The sequence below is a fragment of the Chiloscyllium punctatum genome, chromosome 33 (assembly GCF_047496795.1).
Source record: "Chiloscyllium punctatum isolate Juve2018m chromosome 33, sChiPun1.3, whole genome shotgun sequence".
NCBI lineage: Eukaryota > Metazoa > Chordata > Chondrichthyes > Orectolobiformes > Hemiscylliidae > Chiloscyllium > Chiloscyllium punctatum.
In genome coordinates this window covers 12,158,546-12,183,706 of record NC_092771.1, presented here as the reverse complement: position 1 = coordinate 12,183,706, position 25,161 = coordinate 12,158,546, and the positions used below count along the sequence as shown (strand labels likewise).

General features: G+C 45.4%; 1 protein-coding gene across 1 annotated transcript; it reads left to right on the top strand.

Annotated features, from left to right (window-relative positions):
- Positions 1-288: 288 nt before the first annotated feature.
- On the top strand, positions 289-24,561 carry LOC140458589 (sorbitol dehydrogenase-like). Its single transcript, XM_072553346.1, has 9 exons — positions 289-339; positions 3,168-3,195; positions 6,143-6,307; positions 7,231-7,390; positions 9,738-9,856; positions 11,559-11,624; positions 17,018-17,196; positions 18,905-19,026; positions 24,220-24,561. The coding sequence occupies exons 1-9, from the start codon at positions 289-291 to the stop codon at positions 24,509-24,511; spliced, it is 1,182 nt and encodes a 393-aa protein (XP_072409447.1). The 3' UTR covers positions 24,512-24,561.
- Positions 24,562-25,161: the final 600 nt, after the last annotated feature.

Sequence of the window (25,161 nt, the reverse complement as noted above, 5' to 3'; positions counted from 1 at the left end):
GGTTACCTTGATCATTTTTGTGACGCAAGATGTGTTAAAAACACCAAGAGGCCGTGCCGAGGAAACACTGTAGTGAGAGTGTGTACATCTGTGTGCATGTGTGTGTCCAACCAACTTGGGCGGAAGAGACCAGCCGAGATACACCAACAAAAAGGCCGAATAGACCAATGATAGCTTCATCCCAATAAGACAGAGCGCCCTTCGCTGAACGTTCAGCCCCCCTCCCCCAATTACCTTCGAGCCTTTTTTTTTCCGAACTCACCAGTCCCAGGGAGAACAGACTTGAGGATGTCGGAGAATCTATCTCTGGTGGTCCACGGACCAGGCGATATAAAACTGGTAACCCGTCTGTCTGGACAGTCTTGTCCGTCTTGCACTTGCATTGAGATCTTGCTGTGTTCCAGACGGTTTTCTGGCATTGGATCTAGGGGTCAAGTACATGTGAAGAAAGCTGGAGTTTATTCTGTCTTAGCAGAACAACGTGGTCGACTCTGAATTGCCCTTTGGGACAATTAGGGATAGACAATAAATGCTCAACTAGCCAGTGATACCCTCATCCTCTGAATGAATTAAGAAAAATCTAAGAGAATGTTTGACAGAAGTGTTTGAAATGATCACAACTGGATAAAAGAATGCATTTTGTTTAAAAATGCAATTCCCTCCCCCCCCCCCCAAATGCTGTGAACTACAGGAGGACTGAGTATTATGTGGATGTTTTAGGCAAAGAAAGAGAATGTTTTACAGAAAGAGAATATATAGTGATAGTGGAAGGAAAATAATTTAACATGAATGGAATGATTCAGGAGATGGTGATAAAGTTATTGGGACTGCTAGTCCAGTAGCTCCAGGCTAAAGGGTTTGGGACATAGGTTCAAATCTTACCATAGCCATCAATGGAATTTAAATTTAAGGAATAAATCTGGTGCTTAACAACTAGTCTCAGTAATGGTAACCATGACAATTTTTGTCAATACCCATATGGTTCACTAATGTGCTTTAGATTAGATTCCCTACAGTATGGAAACAGGCTATTTGGCCCAACAAGTCCACACCAATCCTCCTAAGAGTAACCCACCCAGACCCATTTTCCTCTGACTAATGCACCTAACACTGTGGGCAATTTAGCGTGGCCAATTCACCCGACCTGCACATCTTTGGACTGTGGGAGGAAACCAGCACAGACACAGGGATAACGTGCAAACTCCACACAGACAGTCACGCAAGGCTGGAATCAAACCCAGGTCCCTGGTGCTGCGAGGTAGTAGTGCTACCCGCTGTGCCACCCAGTTTTAATGAAGGAAGTCTATCATCTTGCCCCGATCTGACTTAAGTGCAACTCTGGACCCACAGTGATGTGATTGACTCTGACACTGACCGAGTATACCATGTTAGACAGGCAGGAGGCTGGAAGAACACAGCAAGCCAGGCAGCATCAGGAGGTGGAGATGTCAACGTTTCGGGTGTAACCTTTCTGCTTTGTCTGTCTTGGATTCCAGCATCTGCCGTATTTTTGTCTCTGAGTAAACCATGTAGCTGAAGGATAATCAGGGACTGGCAACAAATGCTGACTTTTGCCCAGTAATGTCCCCATCCACCATGGACAAGTAGCATTTATTGACCAACTTGGAATATAATGATTCTGGATGACTATTTTATTGCTGAAGCTTCCATAATGATTTCATCCAAGGTTTCCATGGGGTGGTTTACTTAATTGCATGTTTTTGAAAGGAAAGGCAGTCTTTGGAAGAAATAACGTGACAAGGGAGCACTCAGTGAATGGCAGGACACTAGGAAGCTCAGAGGAACTGAAGAATCTCAGGGTGCTTATCCACAGATCCCTGAAGGAGGCAGGACAGGTTAACAGAGTAGTTAAGAAGGCACAGGGGACATTCGCTTTTATCAGTCGAAGCATAGATTACAAGAACAGGGAGAATATGTTAAAAGTGTACAGGGCTCTGGTAGGGCCACAGCTGGAGTACTGTGTGCAGTTCTGGTCATCCAACTCTAGGAAGGATGAGATTTTACAGGAAGGGGTACAGAGAAGAATCTTCTGGATGTTGCCTTGGATGGAGTATTTTAAAGAGGCAGGATTAGAATTCTGCTGGAAAAGCACAGCAGGTCAGGCAGCATCCGAGGAGCAGGAAAATCGACGTTTCGGGCAAAAGCCCTTCATCAGGAGGCAGGATAAGCTTGGGTTATTTTCTTTGAAACAAAGAAGGCTGAAAGGGGACCGGATTGTGGCGATAAGATTATGTGGGGCATAGAGAGGGGCATGGAGAAGGTAAAACTAATCGTTCCCTTTTGTTGAAGGCCCAATAGCAAGGAGATGTAATTTTAAAGTGAAAGCTAGGAGGTTTACAGTGGATTTGAAGGAACATTTTGTTGAGGGAATCAGGAATGCACTGACAGGGAGCATAGTTGAGGTGGGAAACCTCACAACCATTAAAAAGTATTTAATAAGCAATTGAGATGGTTGACTCTTGATCAGCACTGGAATCAAGGGTTATTGGGAAAACATAGGAAAATGAATATAGGAATGATGAATCAGCCATAATCCTATTGAAGTCTAGATTAGAGTGGTGCTGGAAAAGGACAGCTGGAGAGACAGCATCCGAGGAGCAGGAAAATCAATGTTTCAGACAAAAGCCCTTCATCAGGAGTGAATGATGAAAAGTCGATTTTCCTGCTCCTCAGATGCTGCCTGCCCTGCTGTGCTTTTCCAGCACCACTCTAATCTAGAGTCTGCTTTCCAGCATCTGCAGTCCTCACTTTTGCATAATCCTACTGAAGCAGACTTGGGCTGAATGGTCTACTCTGGTTCTTATTTTGTATGGCCTTTGAAATGGCATGACATTCATGGTTATGGATCAAGTTCTGAAAGTGGGACCAGAGTAGATTTAGAGTAGTTTTTTGTCACTGCAGACTTGATGGGCTGAAGGGTCTAGTTCTATGATCGTATGGTGACTCCTGTCATTGTGATCCTATTGTACGTTGTCCAGGAGGTTATGCCGCAGTGATGACTGAGAGACAAGAGGTCTTTCCCCCCTCTGCCCTCACTGTTCACCATTCAGACTATCTGGGAACCATGCAATCTGCTACGTTTTTGGTCATAAAATCTCAATGTCCATTTCTATCACATAGTGTATTTCTTCTCTTTGCAGGAGAAGCGCCCGATTCCAGAACCAGGACCTGGTGGTAAGTATGTTCTCCAGAAGGTTTCCTGAGTGCAGCTTTTAAATGGCCTACTTTCTCTCTTGGTAACCCATTTTACAAGCACCCCACCCTAACCAGTAAGGCAGGTTCAGCTTTAACACAATCATATCACAGTTTGCAGGCTTTTTATACCCTTTATTGTCAGTTCACTTCTTCTCCAATATCAAAAAAGATACCTTTGACAAAAGGCCATTCACAGTTGGAGTGTATAAGTGCTTTACAAAGACTGGGCACTAGATGTTTGTGATAAGGCTTGCTAATAGCTCTTAAAGAATGGCATACTGAATTTTAGCTCTTTTGTTTCCCGTTTAAAAATAACATCTACATGCATGTACAGCAGTAAGGAATTTGACATACCCAACTGCTCGCTCTCAATATTAGAATAGGGTTTCATGCAAGCTTAATGCAGGGGGGTGACTTTGTGAAATGAACCTTAAAGAAGCAATCTCCCTAAATCCGGTCCTTAGTTGTTTCAATGTCAGTGAGATTCATTGGCTACACCATTGAAAGAATCTCATCATTCTCTCAATGAGGAAAATAGCCAACAATGCATAATTTATTATAGTTATTTTAATCCACCTGTTCAGATGCTATTGGAAGGACACTGCTAAACTTGAAAGGGTCCAGAAAAGATTTGCAAGGATGTTGCCAAGGTTGGAGGCGGTTTGAGCTATAGTGAGAGGCTGAATAGGCTGGGGCTGTTTTCCTTGGAACATTGGAAGCCGAGGGGAGATCTTATAGAGATTTATAACATCGTGAGGGGTATGGATAGAGTGAATAGTCAAGGTCTTTTTCCCAGGGTGGGAGAGTCCAAAAACAGTGGGAATAGGTTTAGGGTGAGAGGGGAAAGATTTAAAAGGGACCTAAGGAGCAACGTTATCACACAGAGGGTGGTATATGTATGAGCAGCCAGAGGAAGTGGTGGAAGCTGGTACATTTACAACATTTAAAAGGCATCTGGATAGGTACATGAATAGGAAGTGTTTCGTGGGATATGGGCCAAATGCTGGAAAATGGGACTAGATTAGATTAGGATATCTGGTCGGCATTGACGAGTTGGACAAAAGGGCCTGTGTCTGTGCTGGCCATCTCAATAACTGTATGTGCTATGACATACATCCAAGCTGGTAGGATTTGACCCCAGACCCTTCTAAGTCAATGATAAAGACACTACCACTGTGGGACAGGGCAGTGTCCTCTTAATATGAAGCATCTCAACAACTAATCTTTACATCGTGCCCATTACATCACAGCAATTTTTTGTATTCATTTAGTTAGTTTCTTCCTTCAATGCCACACACTGTCATGACTTGGAACTGTATCACCGTTCCTTCACTGACACTAAATTAAAATCCCAAGTGCTCTCCTTAGTACCTCTATACCACATACCCCACAGTGGTTCGAGAAAGGAGCTCACTACCATCTAATTTGAAACACATTCAAGGCTATGGGCCATGTGTTGGAAAGTGTGGACTTTGAGTGGTGTTGACAGTGCAGACTCAATGGCTGAAGGAGCCTCTTCACATAGAATCTCTCCAGTGTGGGAGCAGGCCATTTGGTCCACACCAACCCTCCGCAGAGCGTCCCATCCAAGACCCAGCCCCCTACTTTACTTTTCTCATGGCTCACCTACTTAGCCTGCACATGGTTTATGTAATCTGCACATCTTTGGACATTGGGATGAAACTGGAGCACCCAGAGGAAACTCATACAGACATGGGGAGTACATGTAAACTGCACACAAATAGTCATCCAGAGGTTGGCATTGAACCTGAGTCCTTGGCACTGTGAGACAGCAGTGCTAACCACTGAGCCACTGTGCCACCCTGTACCCTGTGCTATCCTGTTCTTCTGAATAGTATAATTCTATGATTCTCTAGGGAAACTAGGGATAGCTAGGACCATCCACATCCTACGAACAAATAAACAAATGTCATCTATAAGCTTGAAACAGAAGAATACATCCTTGCACCCCAGTACCAACAGTCCAAATGGCAGTTCTGGTTTTGGTGAGGTCAGGGTAGAGAATCTGTTTGAGGTATACGATATTATAAGAGGAATAGAAAGGGCTGATTGTGAGAATCATTTCCCCATGGCAGACATGGCTAAGACCAAAGGGCGTAAGCTTAAGATGAGGAGTCAGTCGTTTATAGGGAATCCAAGGAAAGATATTCTCCCAGATATTCTCCCCCCAGGTGAGTGGTGTAAATATGGAACACGCTGCCTGAGAAGGGTCATAGAGATGTACAGCATGGAAACAGACCCTTCGGTCCAATTCCCCCCGTGCTGACCAGATATCTGAAACCAGTCTAGTCCCATTTGCCAGCATTTGGCCCATATCCCTCTAAACCCTTCCTATTCATGTACCCGTCCTGATGCCTTTTAAATGCTATATTTGTACCACCCTCCACCACTTCCTCCGGCAGCTCATTCCATACATGCACCACCCTTTGCACGTAAAAGTTGCCCTTAGGTCCCTTTTAAATCTTTCCCTGCTCACCCGAGACCTATGCCCTCTTGTTCTGGACTCCCTCACCCCAGGGAAAAATCCTTGTGATTAACAATCAGCCAGTTTGCACTTTCAATTAGGAGGGTGAACTTAGCTTATTTGTGAACTTAGATGTTTTAATAGTTAATATTGGAAGGAGCCCAGTTGATCTATGAACTCTCTCTGGATATGTTTTGTCAGTGCACATGCTATCAAACATAACCCTGAGTAAAAATAATGCATTACACTAAATCTCTTCAAATAAACCAAATCTTAATAATTTAGGGTAGTAATTTAATTGGGCTATTTCAATTACATCTTAAATTTACTTTTATTCTAAAACATAGCTTTAGCTCACAAAAGCCATGATACCTTTCTGCTCAGGGCTGTTTAATGGTTTGAAATCAACGTTATACATTTCTTGCTGTGCTGTGCTTTCAGAGGTGCTGTTGAAGATACATTCAGTCGGGATCTGTGGCTCCGATGTGCATTACTGGCAGCACGGAAAGATCGGCGATTTTGTTGTCAAAAAGCCAATGGTTTTGGGGCACGAAGCCTCAGGGACTGTGCACAAGCTGGGGCCTGGAGTACAACACCTGAAAGTAGGTCAGTCCACAAAGTACACATTCACAAAACTAAAAGAGAAAGAAGGAAATTGCTAGATATTGCAATTTCAAGGTGTCCCAAAACACATTTGAAACCGACTTAAATGCTACTGAAGCGTAATCACTGTGATAAGGCAGGAAATGCGGTTGCCAGTTGTACACAACGAGTTCCCTTAAAGATCAATGAGGTAACAAGATCATCTGTTTAATGATGTTGATTGAGAGATAAACATTAACCAGACACTGGAGAACGTTCTTCTCCTCCTGATTAGTAATGCCATTGAACACTTTACCTGAGAAGGGCAAGACAGTGGAGCAGTCACTCAGTGTGTCAGCCTGGATTATGTGCGCAAGGACCTGAACCCACAATCTTCTGACTCTATGATGAGACTGCTACAACGTGAACCACGAAACTTCCACTTGCAAGAGCAAACATACCTGCCTTTAGGACGTCTTTAAGAGTCCAATTTTCTCGCTGAACTTCAAGGGCAGAAATTAATCATATACTATTTTAATAATCTATATTTGAATATGCACCATTTATTTCATTTTCCCAAATTGAATTAAATATTGTTGCTAGTTCTTAAATCCTAAGGATTCGAGTTTAATTTAATTAATTCCAAAAGTAAAATCCAGATTAATATAAAAGGCTCATGACCTGCTTGATTCCCACTTACAGTTGTAGTTTTTTGAGCATCTTGCCTGACAAGAGAAATAAATTGACAATTTGCATTGGGTAAAGTTTAAACTGAGGCCACGTGTGAGATCATAAAACCTTGGACCATCACAACACACTAACAGTATCCTTTGATCCATTATTTCTTATGCCTGCTGTTGAAAGAGCTGTGCAATTATCCCGATCCCACCATTTCGATCTTGCCCTGTGGCCCTTCAATTTTATCACAAATGTTTCCTCTGCTGTAGGTGACAGAATATCTATTGAGCCTGGTGTCCCAAGAGAAAACTGTGAATTTTGCAAAATTGGACGCTACAATCTCTCTCCAACGATTTTCTTCAGTGCTACACCTCCTGATGATGGGACTCTTTGTCGATACTATGCCCACAATGCCAACTACTGTTTCAAGTGAGTTCCTCATGCTTGGTCAGCGGCTACTCGATTTGACATCTGCATTCCTGAGTTTGGGAATGGGAACGTTGGCCATGGACTGCTGTATGCATGGGTATTAGATAACGTGTGTGAGATCGTGATTTGGGGATGCCAGTGTTGGACTTGGGTGTACAAAGTTAAAAATCGCACAACACCAGGTTATAGTCCAACAGGTTTAACTGGAAGCACACTAGCTTTTGGAGTGACACTCCTTCATCAGGTGGTAGTGCTGATTGTACACCGCAACCACCTGATGAAGGAGTGCTTCCAATTAAACCTGTTGGACTATAACCTGGTGTTGTGTGATTTTTAACTCTGTGAGATCAAGACGGTTAATTAGGCTGTTATGAATAGAGTTGTGTTCTTGAGATTATTATACAATTTCATCCATACTACTACATGTTTTTTAAACTGTAAGTTAACGCACTTGCATGGTGGCCTTGTGGTTAGCATTACTGCCTTGCAGTGCCAGGAACCCAGGTCTGAGTCCTGCATTGGCTGACTGTCTGTGTGGAATTTGCATATCCTCCCTGTGTCTATGCAGGTTTTCTCCAGGTGCTCCAGTTTTCTCCCACAGTCCAATGATCTGTCGGTTAAGTAGATTGGCAGGGTTACAGGGATGGGGTTAGTCTGGGTAGGATGCTATTTGGAAGGTTGGTGTGGATTTGATGGGCTGACTGGCCTGCTTCCACATTGTTGGGGTTGAATGATTCTTAATTAAGATAGTGGAATTATTAAAAATAACATTATGTAAAGCAGCTAAAAGCAAAGGCTGATTGAGACTGTTGAAAGTGATTGCATCAAAGAATAGCAATGTATATTGGTTGCGATGGCTGCTTTGCTATGTAGAGAGTACCAATGGTGTGAGTTCAGTTCTAACAGTGCTGTGTTGACCTCCCCCGAAGCATGATGCCCCTCAGGTAAAACCTCACCACAAGTTGGCACTCTCTAGTGAGAAAGTGTCCCTCTGGGAATTTGGTTGTTGCTATTACGACGACCACTGGGTCATCTTGCAATATTTGCTGTAAATGTAAACAGAATTCACTTCCTGCAGTGAATTTGTGCACAGTCTTGTTCTTGGCAAATACATTCTATTTGAATTGTAAAACTAACTCAGCAGTGCTGAGTTAGCTTCTTGCCACTCCACTCCATCCTCTACTCACATGTCAGTATTTTAAACTGAGATGAGTTGCAGGACTGGTTACATTTCTAAACCTGTCCTTTCTATTCCCACTCTATAAAACTATCCAGTATTAGAATACAAACTGCACTTTCTCAGTATTCTTTGGTTTGCAGCAAATCAGCCTTTCTGCTTTCAATCCACAAACATGTCACCATTCTGGCTGCAGGCATGGGCAGCAGCTTGGGGAAATCGAAAACGGTAACATCACTTCCAGTTTTACCTCAAAACACCAGAAAAGCTGGGAATCACTGGCAAACTATAATGGCTTTTGAAAAATGGTGATTGTTTAGTTGTAGTCCAGTGGGTTGACACTAGACCCCATCTGTGATTTTTCCCTGAAAACATTTCCTTTTTATTAATCATTTCTCTACAGATTGTCACATGTAGATAAAATGACAAAATATACATGTATCAAGGCCCAGTTCCCAATACACTATTGCACGTGTACTTAGACACTGAGACAACAAAGGTGTGTCCGGCTTATCAATATCAACCTGAGGTACACAATAAATGCAATAAAATTAAACTGAATTCACTTCCTGCTGTGAATTCATGGCATAGTCTTATTCTTGCAGATACATTCTGTTTGAACTGTACAATTATAGATACAGTGCTGAGATAGCTTCCTGTCACTGCACTGCACCCTCTACTCTGTCAGTCAGTATTTTCAACTGCGATGTGCTGTAGGACTGGTTAGGTCTCTAAAACTAACCTTTCTATTCCCATTTCAAAATGGCTAGCATTCAAATGCAAACTGCATTGCGATCTGTTTTATGCCCTCAAATTGATATGTGAATGGACTTTCAAAACCACATTCATTTGACGTGCTTTGTCCATATTAAATAATGATTTTGTGTCAACATTGTAAAGTTGGTTCTGTTTTTTATTGTGTGGTACAATATTCCATCCCATAAATTAGGTCATGATTTGTATACATTAATAACTGATAGGGTTAAGCATTGATTGTGGATAAGTGGAGACAGCCAGGAATGATAGACACCCTCAATGTACCTTTTCAGGTTGTGTACGTTCTGTTTCAGTGGATTGCCATCTGGTACTGCCCAGCCAAAGATAAGAAATGACGTGAAAAGCTTTCAAGGTGACAAAAGGGTCTAACATTTGCAGCGTCTCTTGTTTCAGGCTTCCTGAATGTGTGAGCTTTGAGGAAGGTGCGATGATTGAACCACTTTCTGTTGGGATTCATGCCTGTCGTAGAGGTGGAGTGCACATGGGACAAAGAGTCCTCATTCTTGGAGCAGGTAGGGCAGTGGCCCATGTAGATTACTTACTACTGACGTCAGTAACAACATGGATTGGTGAGAAATTGATGCCAGTTTCCATGCTGTTTTAAATTGAGTTCAAGCTAGAACACCCTGTTGCATTGTAGGGATCTCTCAAGTCAATTGAAAAATAATTTGGATTGAGCCATTAACAATCATATAAACCACTTTCAGAAACTGCTGAATAGCAGTTAGCATAAGTATGGTGAGAGGTGTAGTCAAGGGGAAGTCTAAAACAATGATTCACTATGCAGACTAAATATGTCTTGTGTTCTTAAATGGATTTGTTGTTCTCTATTATTTGGAGAGAAATGCTGTTATTTCCGATAGGTCACAATATCGCTTGTTCAGTTAGTTCAATGTAGATGTTAAGTTAATAAGACCGTAAGACAGAGGAACAGAAATTAGGCCATTCAGCCTATTGAGTCTACTCCACCATTCAATCATGGCTGATAAGTTTCTCAGTCCCATTTTCCTGTTTTCTCCCCGTAACCCTTGATCCCCTTAACAATCAAGAACCAATCTATCTCCATTTTACATAAACTCAATGACCTGACCTCCACAGTCTTTAGTGGCAGTGAATTCCATGGGTATTCATTTTTCCAGCCCCAAAGTCTGGCAACTTATCTGACATTAGTCACATTATCGGCCTTGCTGTCTCTCAAGTTCTGAAATTGGTACTCATTGTGTGAATTTACAGATCACTGTGATCTTCCGGTTACAGCACTGAGACTCAAAGAAAAGCAGGACATGTTCAGCTTGCGGTGAATGCACTATTGAGTGTGTTTGTATTGCAATCCTGAAAGGGAACCTGCTCCATTGACCAGGGCGGTAAGCGGATGGAATCCAAAATAAAATCCAAGTGTCAGCGTGAGCCACCCTCTGATATTTTTCGGCAACATCAATAGATATGAAAATCGTCCAGAATCAAAGCAAAGAGCTCATATTTTTCATGCAGTTACTCTTCTTTCAGTTTTGTAGAAAGACATTGTTCCCAGTGAAGGAAATCTCTTCTCATGTTAGTCATGTACCTCCATCAAGAATGGAGTCATAGACTCATTGAGGTCTACAGCACAGAAGAGGGCCCTTCGGCTCATCGAGTCTGTGCTGGCCAAACACAAGAAACTATTCTAATCCCATTTTCTCGCATTTGGTTCATATATTTGTACAGGAGAAACTGAGAACCGCAGATGACAGACATTAGATTTGAGAGTGTGGTGCTGGAAAAGCACAGCAGGTCAGACAGCATCCAAGAAGCAGGAGAGTTGACGTTTTGTGTATAATTCTGATGAAGGGCATATGCCCAAAATATCAATTCTACTGCTCCTCCAATACTGCCTGACCTGTTGTGCTTTTCCAGCACCACACTCTCAATGCATATATTTATATGCCTTGATATCGCAAATGCACATCAAAATGCACCTTCAACGTGATGAGGATTCCTGCCTCTACCATGGTTACAGCCAGTGAGTTCCCAATTCTCACCACCCTCTGGGTGAAAACGTATTTCCTCACATACCTGGCTTTTGGGATGCTGCACACTGTGGGGCTGTAAGAAAAGACAAAGAAGAAAGAAATTGTGTTGGTTAAAAGACAAAATAAGCTGATGAGTTAGAAATCTCAGTTTGCATAAAATAACGCATTTTTGCTCCAGTACTTTATCTGTCAACCTTTCATTTAGGGACAATTGGTCTTATGAACCTGCTGGTCGCTAAATCTATGGGAGCGGATCCAATTGTAGTTGTAGGTAAGGTTACGTTTCTGTGAATTTAACATCATTTCTTGAAAAAAAAATGCCTGAATGTTATGCTTTTGGTGACTACTGGGGGAACCATAGGGTTGGTACATGGATAATGGCTGTTCAAAACTACTTCAATTAGAACATTTACATTTTTGGGTGACACACTTGAGTGGAAATAAGAGTTTGGAGGAGGATGCAAAAAGGCTTCAAATCGATTTACACAGACTGAGTGAGTGGACAAGAACATGGCAGATGGAATATAAATGTGATGAGGTTTGAAAAGTGTTGAAGGCTGAAGGAACATAAGTGTCCTTATTTATAAGTCATTGAATATCTACAGCAGCTCAAGATATCCAAGGGTTGGGGTCTGTAGGAGCCCTACAGGATATTCTTCACCATCCTTTCCATGGATTGACACCTTGTTGCAGTGGAGAAGCTTCAGAGTTCATTGATCCCAAGAGCAATGCTGTGAGGAATTCTCAAATCCAGACATAGTCAGCCATGATGGGAAGGTTGGAGGGGAGGAACCAGACAAAGTAGAATCCGAAACAAGTTCCAGTCGTGATCCAGGCTGATGATACATTTGAAAGACATTAGGACAGGTTTGAATAGGAAAAGTTTAGAGGGAAATGGGCCATGGACAGGCAAGTGGAATTAGTTTAGTTTGGGAAACTGTGTCAGTATGGATGAGTTGGACCAAAGAGTTTTTGTTTCTGTGCTATATGACTCTATGAAAGCTAACATGGAGCAAGTAATTTGGAAGGCAAACAGTATGTTGGAATTTGTTGCAAAAGGACTGTACACAGGGAGAAGAATATCTTGCTTCAACTGTGCAGAAAGCACTGGTGAAACCACACCTGGAGTAATAAAGGGTGCAGGATTAGGGGTGCTGGAAGAGCACAGCAGTTCAGGCAGCATCCGAAGAGCAGTAAAATCGACGTTTCGGGCAAAAGCCCATCATCAGGAATAAAGGGTGCAGCACAGTTTAACCAATCTGATTCCTGGGATGGTGGAGAGATTGAGGAGACAGTCTCTGTATTCTCCAGGGTGAAGTTGCTGCTGCTGGCCCTGTGCTTGCTGGTGCATCTGTCCCTCTTCCTTTTTTGTGCCTTTGTTGTATCATGGCACAATTTACTGGCAATATTTACTGTGATGTCACATTCAATCAGACTGTAACAAGAACTGAGTGAGAATATTGACTGGATGAAGAAACAATCGTCCTGAGCATGTTCCTGACTGGACATGGATTGCTTGTTGTGGTTGGTATCCAACAACTTCTAGAATCTAGAAAAAGAAGATGATGGTAGCTCAGTGGTTAGCTCTGCTGCCCCATGGCAGGAGGGACCCAGGTTCGATTCCACTCTCGGGCAACTGTCTGTGTGGAGTTTGCACGTTCTCTCTGTGTCTGTGAGGGATTCCTCCCACAGTCCAAAAATGTGCAGGTTAGGTGGATTGGTCATGCTAAGTTGTACACAGTATCCAGTATCTATTGTTCCTCCATTAATTCCTTCAGGATACTAAACATCTTGTGCAGGCTAGGTGGATTGGCCATGGGAAATGTGGTGTGGGTTCTGGGGGTGTTGCTCTTTAGAGGGTTAGTGTGGACTCAAAGATTTGAATAGCCTGCATCCACACTGTTGGGATTCTGTGATTCTAACTTCCAAAGTAGAGATGGATACAGCTAAGTGCGGTAGTGTTGACGTGAGTTGGATTTTTCTGGAAACCTTAAAGTAAACCATACAGAGTAGACGAGACGAAACATCTCCAAAGAGGTCACCCAGGAAGAGATCAAAAAGAACTGTTGGATCAGATGGATTGTAACTATTGCCAATGGCAACCTACTCACAAGTGATGGTTTAGCACAGTCCTCCCTGCAGAGGGACATGGAGCACAGTCCTCCCTACAGAGGGACGTGGAGCACAGTCCTCCCTACAGAGGGACATGGAGCACAGTCCTCCCTGCAGAGGGACATGGAGCACAGTCCTCCCTGCAGAGGGACATGGAGCACAGTCCTCCCTGCAGAGGGACATGGAGCACAGTCCTCCCTGCAGAGGAACATGGAGCACAGTCCTCCCTGCAGGGGGACATGGAGCACAGTCCTCCCTGCAGAGGGACATGGAGCACAGTCCTCCCTGCAGAGGAACATGGAGCACAGTCCACCCTGCAGAGGGACATGGAGTACAGTCCACCCTGCAGAGGGACATGGAGCACAGTCCTCCCTGCAGAGGGACATGGAGCACAGTCCTCCCTGCAGAGGGACATGGAGCACAGTCCTCCCTGCAGAGGGACATGGAGCACAGTCCTCCCTGCAGAGGGACATGGAGCACAGTCCTCCCTGCAGAGGGACATGGAGCACAGTCCTCCCTGCAGAGGGACATGGAGCACAGTCCTCCCTGCAGAGGGACATGGAGCACAGTCCTCCCTGCAGAGGGATATGGAGCACAGTCCTCCCTGCAGGGGGACATGGAGCACAGTCCTCCCTGCAGAGGGACATGGAGCACAGTCCTCCCTACAGAGGGACGTGGAGCACAGTCCTCCCTACAGAGGGACATGGAGCACAGTCCTCCCTGCAGAGGGACATGGAGCACAGTCCTCCCTGCAGAGGGACATGAGCACAGTCCTCCCTGCAGAGGGACATGGAGCACAGTCCTCCCTGCAGAGGGACATGGAGCACAGTCCTCCCTACAGAGGGACGTGGAGCACAGTCCTCCCTGCAGAGGGACATGGAGCACAGTCCTCCCTACAGAGGGACATGAGCACAGTCCTCCCTACAGAGGGACATGAGCACAGTCCTCCCTACAGAGGGACATGGAGCACAGTCCTCCCTGCAGAGGGACATGGAGCACAGTCCTCTCTACAGAGGGACATGAGCACAGTCCTCCCTGCAGAGGGACATGAGCACAGTCCACCCTGCAGAGGGACATGGAGCACAGTCCTCCCTGCAGAGGGACATGGAGTACAGTCCTCCCTGCAGAGGGATGTGGAGCACAGTCCACCCTGCAGAGGGACATGAGCACAGTCCTCACTGCAGAGGGATGTGCAGCACAGTCCTCCCTGCAGGGGGACATGGAGCACAGTCCTCCCTGCAGAGGAACATGGAGCACAGTCCTCCCTACAGAGGAACATGGAGCACAGTCCTCCCTGCAGAGGGACATGGAGCACAGTCCTCCCTGCAGAGGGACATGGAACACAGTCCTCCCTGCAGAGGAACATGGAGCACAGTCCACCCTGCAGGGGGACATGGAGCACAGTCCACCCTACAGAGGGACGTGGAGCACAGTCCTCCCTGCAGAGGGACATGGAGCACAGTCCACCCTGCAGGGGGACATGGAGCACAGTCCACCCTGCAGAGGGACATGGAGCACAGTCCTCCCTGCAGAGGGACATGGAGCACAGTCCTCCCTGCAGAGGGACATGGAGCACAGTCCTCCCTGCAGAGGGACATGGAGCACAGTCCTCCCTGCAGAGGGACATGGAACACAGTCCACCCTGCAGAGGGACATGGAGCACAGTCCTCCCTGCAGAGGGTCATGGAGCACAGTCCTCCCTGCAGGGGGACATGGAGCACAGTCCTCCCTGCAGAGGGACATGGAGTACAGTCCTCCCTGCAGAGGGATATGGAGCACAGTCCTCCCTGCAGAGGAACATGGAGCACAGTGCTCCCTGCAGGGGGACATGGAGCACAGTCCTCCCTGCAGAGGGACATGGAGTACAGTCCTCCCTACAGAGGGACGTGGAGCACAGTCCTCCCTGCAGAGGGACATGAGCACAGTCCTCCCTGCAGGGGGACATGGAGCACAGTCCTCCCTACAGAGGGACATGGAGCACAGTCCTCCCTGCAGAGGGACATGGAGCACAGTCCTCCCTACAGAGGGACATGGAGCACAGTCCTCCCTACAGGGGGACATGGAGCACTGTCCTCCCTGCAGAGGGATATGGAGCACAGTCCTCCCTGCAGAGGAACATGGAGCACAGTCCTCCCTGCAGGGGGACATGGAGCACTGTCCTCCCTGCAGAGGGACATGGAGCACAGTCCTCCCTGCAGAGGGATGTGGAGCACAGTCCTCCCTGCAGAGGGACATGGAGCACAGTCCTCCCTGCAGAGGGACATGGAGTACAGTCCTCCCTCAGAGGGACATGGAGCACAGTCCTCCCTACAGGGGGACATGGAGCACTGTCCTCCCTGCAGAGGGACATGGAGCACAGTCCTCCCTGCAGAGGGATGTGGAGCACAGTCCTCCCTGCAGAGGGACATGGAGCACAGTCCTCCCTGCAGAGGGACGTGGAGCACAGTCCTCCCTGCAGAGGGACGTGGAGCACAGTCCTCCCTGCAGAGGGACATGGAGCACAGTCCTCCCTGCAGAGGGACGTGGAGCACAGTCCTCCCTGCAGAGGGACATGGAGCACAGTCCTCCCTGCAGAGGGACATGGAGCACAGTCCTCCCTGCAGAGGGATGTGGAGCACAGTCCTCCCTGCAGAGGAACATGGAGCACAGTCCTCCCTGCAGAGGGACATGGAGCACAGTCCTCCCTGCAGAGGGACATGGAGCACTGTCCTCCCTGCAGAGGGACATGGAGCACAGTCCTCCCTGCAGAGGGACATGGAGCACTGTCCTCCCTACAGAGGGACGTGGAGTACAGTCCTCCCTCAGAGGGACATGGAGCACTGTCCTCCCTACAGAGGGACATGGAGCACAGTCCTCCCTACAGAGGGACGTGGAGCACAGTCCACCCTGCAGAGGGACATGGAGCACTGTCCTCTCTACAGAGGGACGTGGAGCACAGTCCTCCCTGCAGAGGGACATGGAGCACAGTCCTCCCTGCAGAGGGACATGGAGCACTGTGGTATTTTGGGCTTGTGGAACAATGGGGTACAAATTTCAGTGTACAGTCATCTCTGATGTACAAAGATCTGACTTACAAAGGCAGTACCAGATGGTTGTAATTTTAAATATCTAACAAATAACCATTTCAATCATTATGGTTGGCTACTTTATATTGTCCTGTCTTGTGTCCTGACTTACGCATGAGTCGACTTGCGGACAGATTCAGGTATGAAACCTGCGGGCTACCTGTCCTCATTCCAGTTCAGTCATAACAGTGTTGAGATTAAAGGTCATGAGTAATTCAAAGCAGCTCAAGTGGCTGAATAGCTTACTCCTCTTGTCCCTATGTCCCGATAAAACAAACTAGTATTGGTTAAACAAAAATACATTTACTTTCACTGACAGTGCCAGCCTCTTGTGAGCAAATGTGTTGTGCGTGGAAGAATTTCACTTGTCATGATACATTTCCCTCATAGAGGCAAATATTCCTTAATTTATTTAAATCATAAAGCCTTTTTTTGCAGGTTTATCTCTAGCTACTTGCGATTTTATTGCCCTGTGGTATCATTTCAGACCTGGTACAAGAGCGACTGGACATGGCAAAATGTATGGGCGCCTCTTGTGTTTGCAAGATGGAAAAGAACACATGTCCTCGAGAAATGGCATCCAAAGCCAAAACTGCTCTTTGTGGTATGCCAAACGTATCTATTGAATGCACTGGGGCAGATCAATGTGTACAGACAGCTATCCATGTAAGTACTGAAGCAGCAGCATTGACATTGAGTCAAATGATTTTTCAACCAATTACATTTGCAAGATAGCTCGTAATGGAACTCTGTGTATTTTCTTTCTAAAGCTGCATCTAATGCTTATGCATTAATTCCTTAAGGAAACTAAACATCTTGTCCCATGTGCAACTAAGAGTCAATCACTTGGTATAGATTCACATGTATGTTTAGACCTGACTGAGAAGAGGCTCTGGAATTTGTGAGCTGGTTGGGTTTTTCGTACAAATTGCTTACTTTTCTGGTTAATTTTCTGGTGACACCCCCAACTTTTACCAAATTTGTCTAATCGCATATTATAATTTAACTCCCACATTTTTAGTGTCATCCTGTTAAGCCTGTGCTTCACTCTGTCTAAGACCAGTATATCCTTCTTAATGGATTAGTGGTGCTGGAAGAGCACAGCAGTTCAGGCAGCATCCAACGAGCAGCGAAATCGACGTTTCGGGCAAAAGCCCTTCATCAGGAATAAAGGCAGTGAGCCTGAAGCATGGAGAGATAAGCTAGAGGAGGGTGGGGGTGGGGAGAGAGTAGCATAGAGTACAATGGGTGAGTGGGGGAAGGGGATGAAGGTGATAGGTCAGGGAGGAGAGGGTGGAGTGGATAGGTGGAAAAAAAGATAGGCAGGTCGGACAAGTCCGGACAAGTCAAGGAGACAGTTACTGAGCTGGAAGTTTGAAACTAGGATGAGGTGGGGGAAGGGGAAATGCTCACATCTCTGAGCATAAGTTCCTTTGAATCATCAAATCCCTACAGTGTGGAAACAGGCCCTTAGACCCAACAAGTCCACACCGACCCTCCGAAGAGTATTACACGCAAGCCCATTCCCCTACCCTATTACTCTAGATTTCCCCTGACTGATGCACCTAACTTACACATCCTTGAACACTATGGACAATTTAGCATGGCCAATTCACCCAACCAACACATCTTTGGACTGTGGGAGGAAACCAGACCACCCTGAGGAAATGCACACAGACATGGGGAGAATGTGCTTGGAGTTCCTCACCTGTGGCTGGAATCAAACCTGGGTCCCTGGTGCTGTGAGGCAGCAGTGCTGATAAATCCCCATGTCTCTTTGCACCACCACTGCATTTAGCTTTCCATCAATTAGAAAGTATCCTGTCCTATGTTCATAGTGGACGATTTCAAATTTGCCTTCAGTAAAATCCATTTCATAGAATCCCTACAGTGTGGAAGCAGGCCATTCGGTCCACACCAATCCTCCAAAGAGCACCCAGACCCACCTCCTTACCCCTGTATTTCCCGTGGCTAACTCAAGCCAGCCTGCAAATCTCTGGACACTATGGGCAATTTCCCATAGCCAATCCACCCCAACCTGCACACCTTTGGACTGTGGGAGAAAACCGGAGCACCTGGACACAGAGAGAATGTGCAGACCTGAGGGTGGAATTAAACTCAGGTCCCTGGTGCTTGACACAGCAGTGCTGACCACTGAGCCACCATTTTACCTGTTAGCCAACGTATCAGTATCACATTATACACTTCTGACAATGACGCTCAGCTTAATTGACAGGAGAATATACATGCACCTTTTCTGGACTTTCTCTAGACTTACATTTACAATATCCAACAGTGGCACAATGAAATCTATAGATATATCTTGTTTATGTTTAAGAATTTCTTAAACTCGAAATTTATCTTTTTTTTTAAGGCTACCAACCCCGGAGGAGTTGTGGTTCTGATTGGTTTGGGTAACACCAACACGTCTGCCCCCCTATTAACCGCAGCAACACGTGAGTTGGATATCCGAGGAATTTTCAGATACTGTAACACGTAAGTGGCAAAGAGAGCATAGTTAGTTTTCAACTAAAAAAAGGTTATGGGCCCACAAGTTTTGCCTGTTTGACTGTGGTTTTATTTACATTCTTCCACTTAACATGTTCAGACGTAATATGAATAGTTTTGGAATAGTTGGGAACTGAAACTAAGCCTCCTGGCTCAGAGGTAGGGACCTTACCACTGTGTCATTAAAAACCCATAATGCTGCGGCGTCCATTGCAAAGGGTCGAATTTCATCCGGGTGACTGGATCTCATCTGCATTGCTGCCTCTGGGGAACATACTCTGTCCTCGGTGCCAATCAGACACTTAAATGGTCAGAGACAGCCTTCTGCAGGATCAAGGTTTTCATAGATACCCACCCCCATGAGAGTAGCAGGCCACTCTGAGGTTGGCAGCTCTCCATAGCAAGCAGCACCCCCTGTGGGTATCCTGTTGGTAATGCCCCTACCACGGGTCCTCTTACTGATCCTGAGCCTAAGTCAAAGGACAGGAGTCAAATACTGGCTGGGGGCATTGGGAAAAAAGGACAGGGAGAGCGGTTCCGAGTGGTCCACTCCCTTTTTGATGCCGAGCTCCTCATCTAGCTTTGAGTGGCTGACAGCAGAGCCCACAGACAAATGTGCCTAGGGTTTTTCTTTGCTGTTCAATAGGGCCCTGCCTGTCAATGAATGTCCATTGGCTTTGAGTGAGATGGCCTGGGCTTCCTCTCCAGACTTAAAGTCATGGAGGGAAGGTAGCAGGATTCCTACCTGCCTCTCTGGTCTGGTGAAATGCGCCCCACGGGAGGGAGGGCATTAATTTCCAGCACCACTCTAATCTTGACTCTGATCTCCAGCATCTGCGGTACTCACTTTTGCCTCATTAATTTCCACCTGTTGAATTTACAGCACTGGAATGAGCAATTTATTTATATTGGTTTCTTGCCGCACAGGAGCTTCCTGCCAATGGTTTTGTTGATCTCCCCCTAACTCAACCTTTCTTATACTTCTTTTCCTAATCTACTTGCTTAACCATCCCTTACCTGCATATGAGCTACTATTCTAAATCAATTCTTACACAGGTGTGTTGCACATTCTAGCCTCTTGCTGCATACAATGTTTCTCCTGAATACTTTTTTGGATTAATTAGTGTTTGTCTGATTTTTGAGGCCCTGGTTTAGATATCCAAAGATGTGCAGGTCATGCTAAATTGCCCATAATGTTAGGTGCATTAGTCAGAGGGAAATGGGTCTGGGTGGGTTACTCTTCGGAGGGTCGGTGTGGACTGGTTGGGCCGAAGGGCCTGTTTCCACACTGTAGGGAATCTAATATCCCATTGCAGAAATGTCCTTTCTATGTAGGATAGTGCAACAGGTTCCATGCTGTGGAGCAATGAGTATTGAGTTTACACCAGGATATTTGGGTTCATTGCAAAGGTTCACTAAAGAAAACAATTAAATTCATAGATTCATACTGTGCAGAAAAAGCCCTTTGAGTTTGCACCGATGTAGCTACCACTGAAAGTGCGCTGATCCCAATTTCCTGCACTTGTCCCATATTCTTGAGTGTTCTGACATTTGAAGCACTCATCCAAATATTCTTGAAAGGTTGTAAGGTTTCCAGTCCCCACTACTTCCCAGGCAGTGCATTCCAGATTCTCACTACCCACTCGGTGAAAGTGTTTGTAGATAAGCGAGAGTCCTGGATCAGCAATGAGGTGTCATGATCTGTGGAATCAAAAGTCTGCTTCAAAAGGCCATGAAACCTATCAATTGTCATTAAAACCCTAATGTTCACTGGGGGAAAGACATTTTGCCACCCTTACCAGGTCTGCGTGTATGGATTTGCCATCCTTACCTGGTTTGCGTGTATACATTTGCCATCCTTACCTGGTCTGCGCGTATACATTTGACTCTGAACTGCCATCTGGGCTTTTGGAGATGGGCAATAAAAGCTGGGTCTCACCAGAAATGCCCACCTGCTGTGATTTTTAAAAAAGGGTGAGTAATTATTACCATTAATTTTGCACCTTATTCCCTCATTTTGAAAATGATGGTGTCACTTTACTATTAAAATTTACACTGGGATGTCTCATGAGAACGTTTTAACATAACCTCAGAATTGGACTTTATCAGTTTTCTGAAAGTTTTCCATTCCTTTTAAAGCATCTTAATGATTGTTGCAGGAACCAATTGGATTTTTGCACTGTATTTGAAATAAAACTGCTTGGGCCATGATAAATGCTTTCAAATAAATTAACACCTTGATAATAAGCCACTTTAAAATAAACTGGACAAGCAATGTTGATCAAAGTGGGTAATTATCAAGATGTTATTTTTTTCTACTGGTGGTCAGCAATATGAAACAGATAGCTTAACAAGCTTATTTCCTCTGTTTTTCAGTTTGTATTGGGGCTCGTGTACTTAGTCATAGAGTCAGAGAATTGTACAGCACAGAAACAGACCCTTCAGTCCAACTTGTCCATGCCTACCTGATATCCTAAACTAATCTAGTCCCACTTGCCAGCATCTGGCCCATAGCTGTCTAAATTATTTATGCACATGCAGTTTTATGATTGCTGAAGTTAACAAACCGAAGTTTCTTCAGGTACCATGCATGAAAGTACCAAATAGGAAGAAGCCAGACTAAAAGCTGTCAAGAGGTTGGTGGCGTCTCAGTGGTGCGAGACTACTTGATCTTACACATGTTGCAATAAAGGGACGATCAAACGGCATCTATATTGGACATGCAACCCTCTCTCCCAATTACTGACTTCTAATGAGTCATGATGTGGAGGGGCTAGTGTTGGACTGGGGAGGACAAAGTTAAAAACCGAAGGAGTCTGGGTAATCCAAGATGGAGGACAGGAAAAATTTCTGGCTTTAAGAGCTGCTCCTTTGTTTGAGGTATTGTAGGTGTTGGAGGTGATTTCCTCAAATTCCAGGAGCAGCAATTACTGTTTTATATGCTGTTGCATTACTTTGGAACTTTGGGAAAAAAAAGTCAAAACAACAGCAGTTTAAAAGGGAGAAGAGCAGACAAAGGAAGCACATGGTGAGGACAGTGCAGGAGAGAGAGAGAGTCATAGAGTCATAGAGATGTACAGCATGGAAACAGACCCTTCGGTCCAACCTGTCCATGCCGACCAGATATCCCAACCCAATCTAGTCCCACCTGCCAGCACCCAGCCCATATCCCCCTAAACCTTTCCTATTCATATACCCATCCAAATGCCTCTTAAATGTTGCAATTGTACCAGCCTCCACCACATCTTCTGGCAGCTCATTCCATACACGTACCACCCTCTGGGTGAAAAGGTTCCCCTCAGGTCTCTTTTATACATTTCCCCTCACACCCTAAACCTATGCCCTCTAGTTCTGGACTCCCCAACCCCAGGGAAAAGACTTTGCCTATTCACCCTATCCATTCCCCTCATAATTTTGTAAACCTCTATAAGGTCACCCCTCAGCCTCCGACACTCCAACTGGGATATCATAGTGTTAAAGGTTTAGATGGAGAGGAATTCCTTAAGTGCGTACAAGACAATTTTCTGATTCAGTATGTGAATGTACCTACTACAGAAGGTGCAAAACTTGACCTACTCTTGGGAAATAAGGCAGGGCAGGTGACTGAGGTGTCAGTACAATGTAACTCTGCAAGTATAAATTCACCCCACAAAATATATGTATATGTATGCGTGTGTGCACGCGTGTGTGTGTCTGGGGTGGGGGGTTGTGAGTGTGAAAGAGAATGTATATGTGTGTATGCGAGTGTATAGAGTGCCTTAAGTCTGTGAGAGGATGCATGTGTGAGTGTGGGAGTGTGCGTGTCTGTAGGAGTGTGTGTGTGTCTGGGGTGGGGGGGGTGGTGAATGTCTGTGAGAGAGTGTATATGTGTGTGTGTGAGTGTAAAATGGTCTAAGTCTGTGAGAGGATGCATGTGTGAGTTTGGGAGTGTGAGTGGCTGTAGGAGTGTATGTGAGTGTCTGTGTGTGTGTATAGGTGTGTGTGCATGTGTGTGTGTGTGTGAGTAAGAGTGTCTATGTGTGTGTATAGTGCAATGGTGGTCACTTGTAGTGTGACATGAACCCAAGGTCCTGATAGTCTAGATCAGAATCTTTTCCAAGTACTCATTCCATCCCGACCCCTGGCACCTGTACAAGAAGGGGAGCAACACTGATTTGAGGAATTCATGCTTTGGTTCTTTATTCGATTGCAATGCCAGATGTGCAGGCTGAGAAAGTATTAGCCTGAGGCGTATTCTTTTCAGAAGCAGAAAACTGTTTGGGTGAATCTATCTTCTTTGCTTTTTTTTAAGTGCAAGTTATTTGAAACTGATCAATACTGGCTTTGAAAGAGCAGCTATCAGGAGAATATTACACAAGCACAAGGTTGTGGTAAATTCTGGACTCTCGTAGCTGAGCGTGGGGCTCTAAATGAAGGGAGTTATTTTTTACTCATTTGTGGGACATAGGCACCATTGGCTGGGCCCAACATTTATTGCCTGTCCCTAGTTGCCCCTTGAGAAAGTGGTGGTGAGCTGCCTTCTTGAACCGCTGCAGTCCACCTGCTGTGGGTTGATCCACAATGCCATTAGGGAGGAAATTCCAGGATTTTGACCCAGCCACAGTGAAAGAACAGTGGTATATGTCAAAGTCAGGATGGTGAGTGGCTTGGAGGGGAACTTGAAGGGGGTAGTATCTTCCCAAGTATCTGCTGCCTTGTCCTTCTCTTTGGAGGTGGTCGTGGGTTTGGAAGATGCGGTCTCTTGGTGAATTTCCGCGGTGCATCTTGTAGATATCATGGTCATACTGTGCTCCACAAACTGTGGCCCCATTTCAGGACTTGGAAAATGTGGCAGCCTCTCTGTGAAACTGGCGAGATTGGTTGGGGAAAGGGGTACAGAGGAGCTGGGGTGTCTGTGAAAGTGAGGGGCCTGGTCTGGTAAAGTGGGAGCACAGCTGGTACGAATCTGTCAGAGCTCCATGGAGCCCATACCAACGTTGCAGCTTGGAACTCCAAGATTTGGGCAAGTGGCCCCCACTTGGGGCCCTAACCCCCACTTTGGGAAACCCTGTTTCAATCAGAATCAATAAAATGGACCTTGGTGTATAAGGTTTAAATGGTTCCAGTTTGCACCAACTGTAGGACAACAGTCGGAAATATGTGCCAGTTGCTCATCTCATGTTTTTGTCGCTTTTTATTTAGGTGGCCCACGGCCATAAACATGTTAGCTTCAAAGAAGGTGGATGTGAACCCAATGATCACCCATCGTTTCCCCTTGGACCAGGCCATCGAGGCGTTTGAGCTGGTGAAGAAAGGTGGAGGACTCAAGGTGATAATTAATTGTGAGGAGCCAGAAAAGAAGGAACACAAACAGTCGAAATCACTGGAAGAATGTCAGAAACAGTGTCAGCAGCTTCTGCAGCAGTGTCAGCAACAGTGTCAGCAGATGCAGAAAGAACAGAAAGAGCATTGTGGGCGCACTGCTGGTCGCTAATGACCTTGCTTCTCCCGCCCACAAGGTGTGACACATGCACAGTGCAGACCTGAGGGCTATGTTTTCAACAAATAGCTGTTTCCAAGTCTGTAATAAACACTCTGATTGCATTTCTAAGATGTGTGTTTAGTAAAGCTTCATTGTTGCATCGTTTTCTCCAGTTCCCTAATCCAGTGGACAATGAAGAAGGTGATCTCAAGAATACAACGGGACCTTGATCAGATGGTAAAAACAATGACTGCAGATGCTGGAAACCAGATTCTGGATTAGTGGTGCTGGAAGAGCACAGCAGTTCAGGCAGGATGCTCTTCCAGCACCACTAATCCAGGACCTTGATCAGATGGGCCAAGGAGTGGCAGGTAGAGTTTAATTTAGATAAATCTGAGGTATTTTAGAAAGGCAAATCAGGCTGAACTTATACACTTAATGATAAAGTCCTGGGGAGTATTGCCGAACCGAGATCTTGTATTGCAGGTTCATAGTTCCTTGAAAATGGAGTCACAGTATAGTGAATAAGGTGTTTAGTGCACTTGCCTTTATTGGTCACTGCATGACATAGAACATAGAACAGTACAGCACAGTACAGGCTGTACTGATGTGTGCCAGCCTTTTATCCTACTCTAAGATCAGACTAAACTACATACCCGTCA

What these genes read in the sequence shown, in the direction of transcription:
- LOC140458589 (XM_072553346.1), top strand. Translation starts at nt 289, where the DNA reads ATGTCGGAGAATCTATCTCTGGTGGTCCACGGACCAGGCGATATAAAA. An exon ending in AGTACAACACCTGAAAGTAG is followed by an intron (nt 6,308 to 7,230) that starts GTCAGTCCACAA and finishes CCTCTGCTGTAG; the next exon opens with GTGACAGAATATCTATTGAG. An exon ending in GGATCCAATTGTAGTTGTAG is followed by an intron (nt 11,625 to 17,017) that starts GTAAGGTTACGT and finishes GTATCATTTCAG; the next exon opens with ACCTGGTACAAGAGCGACTG.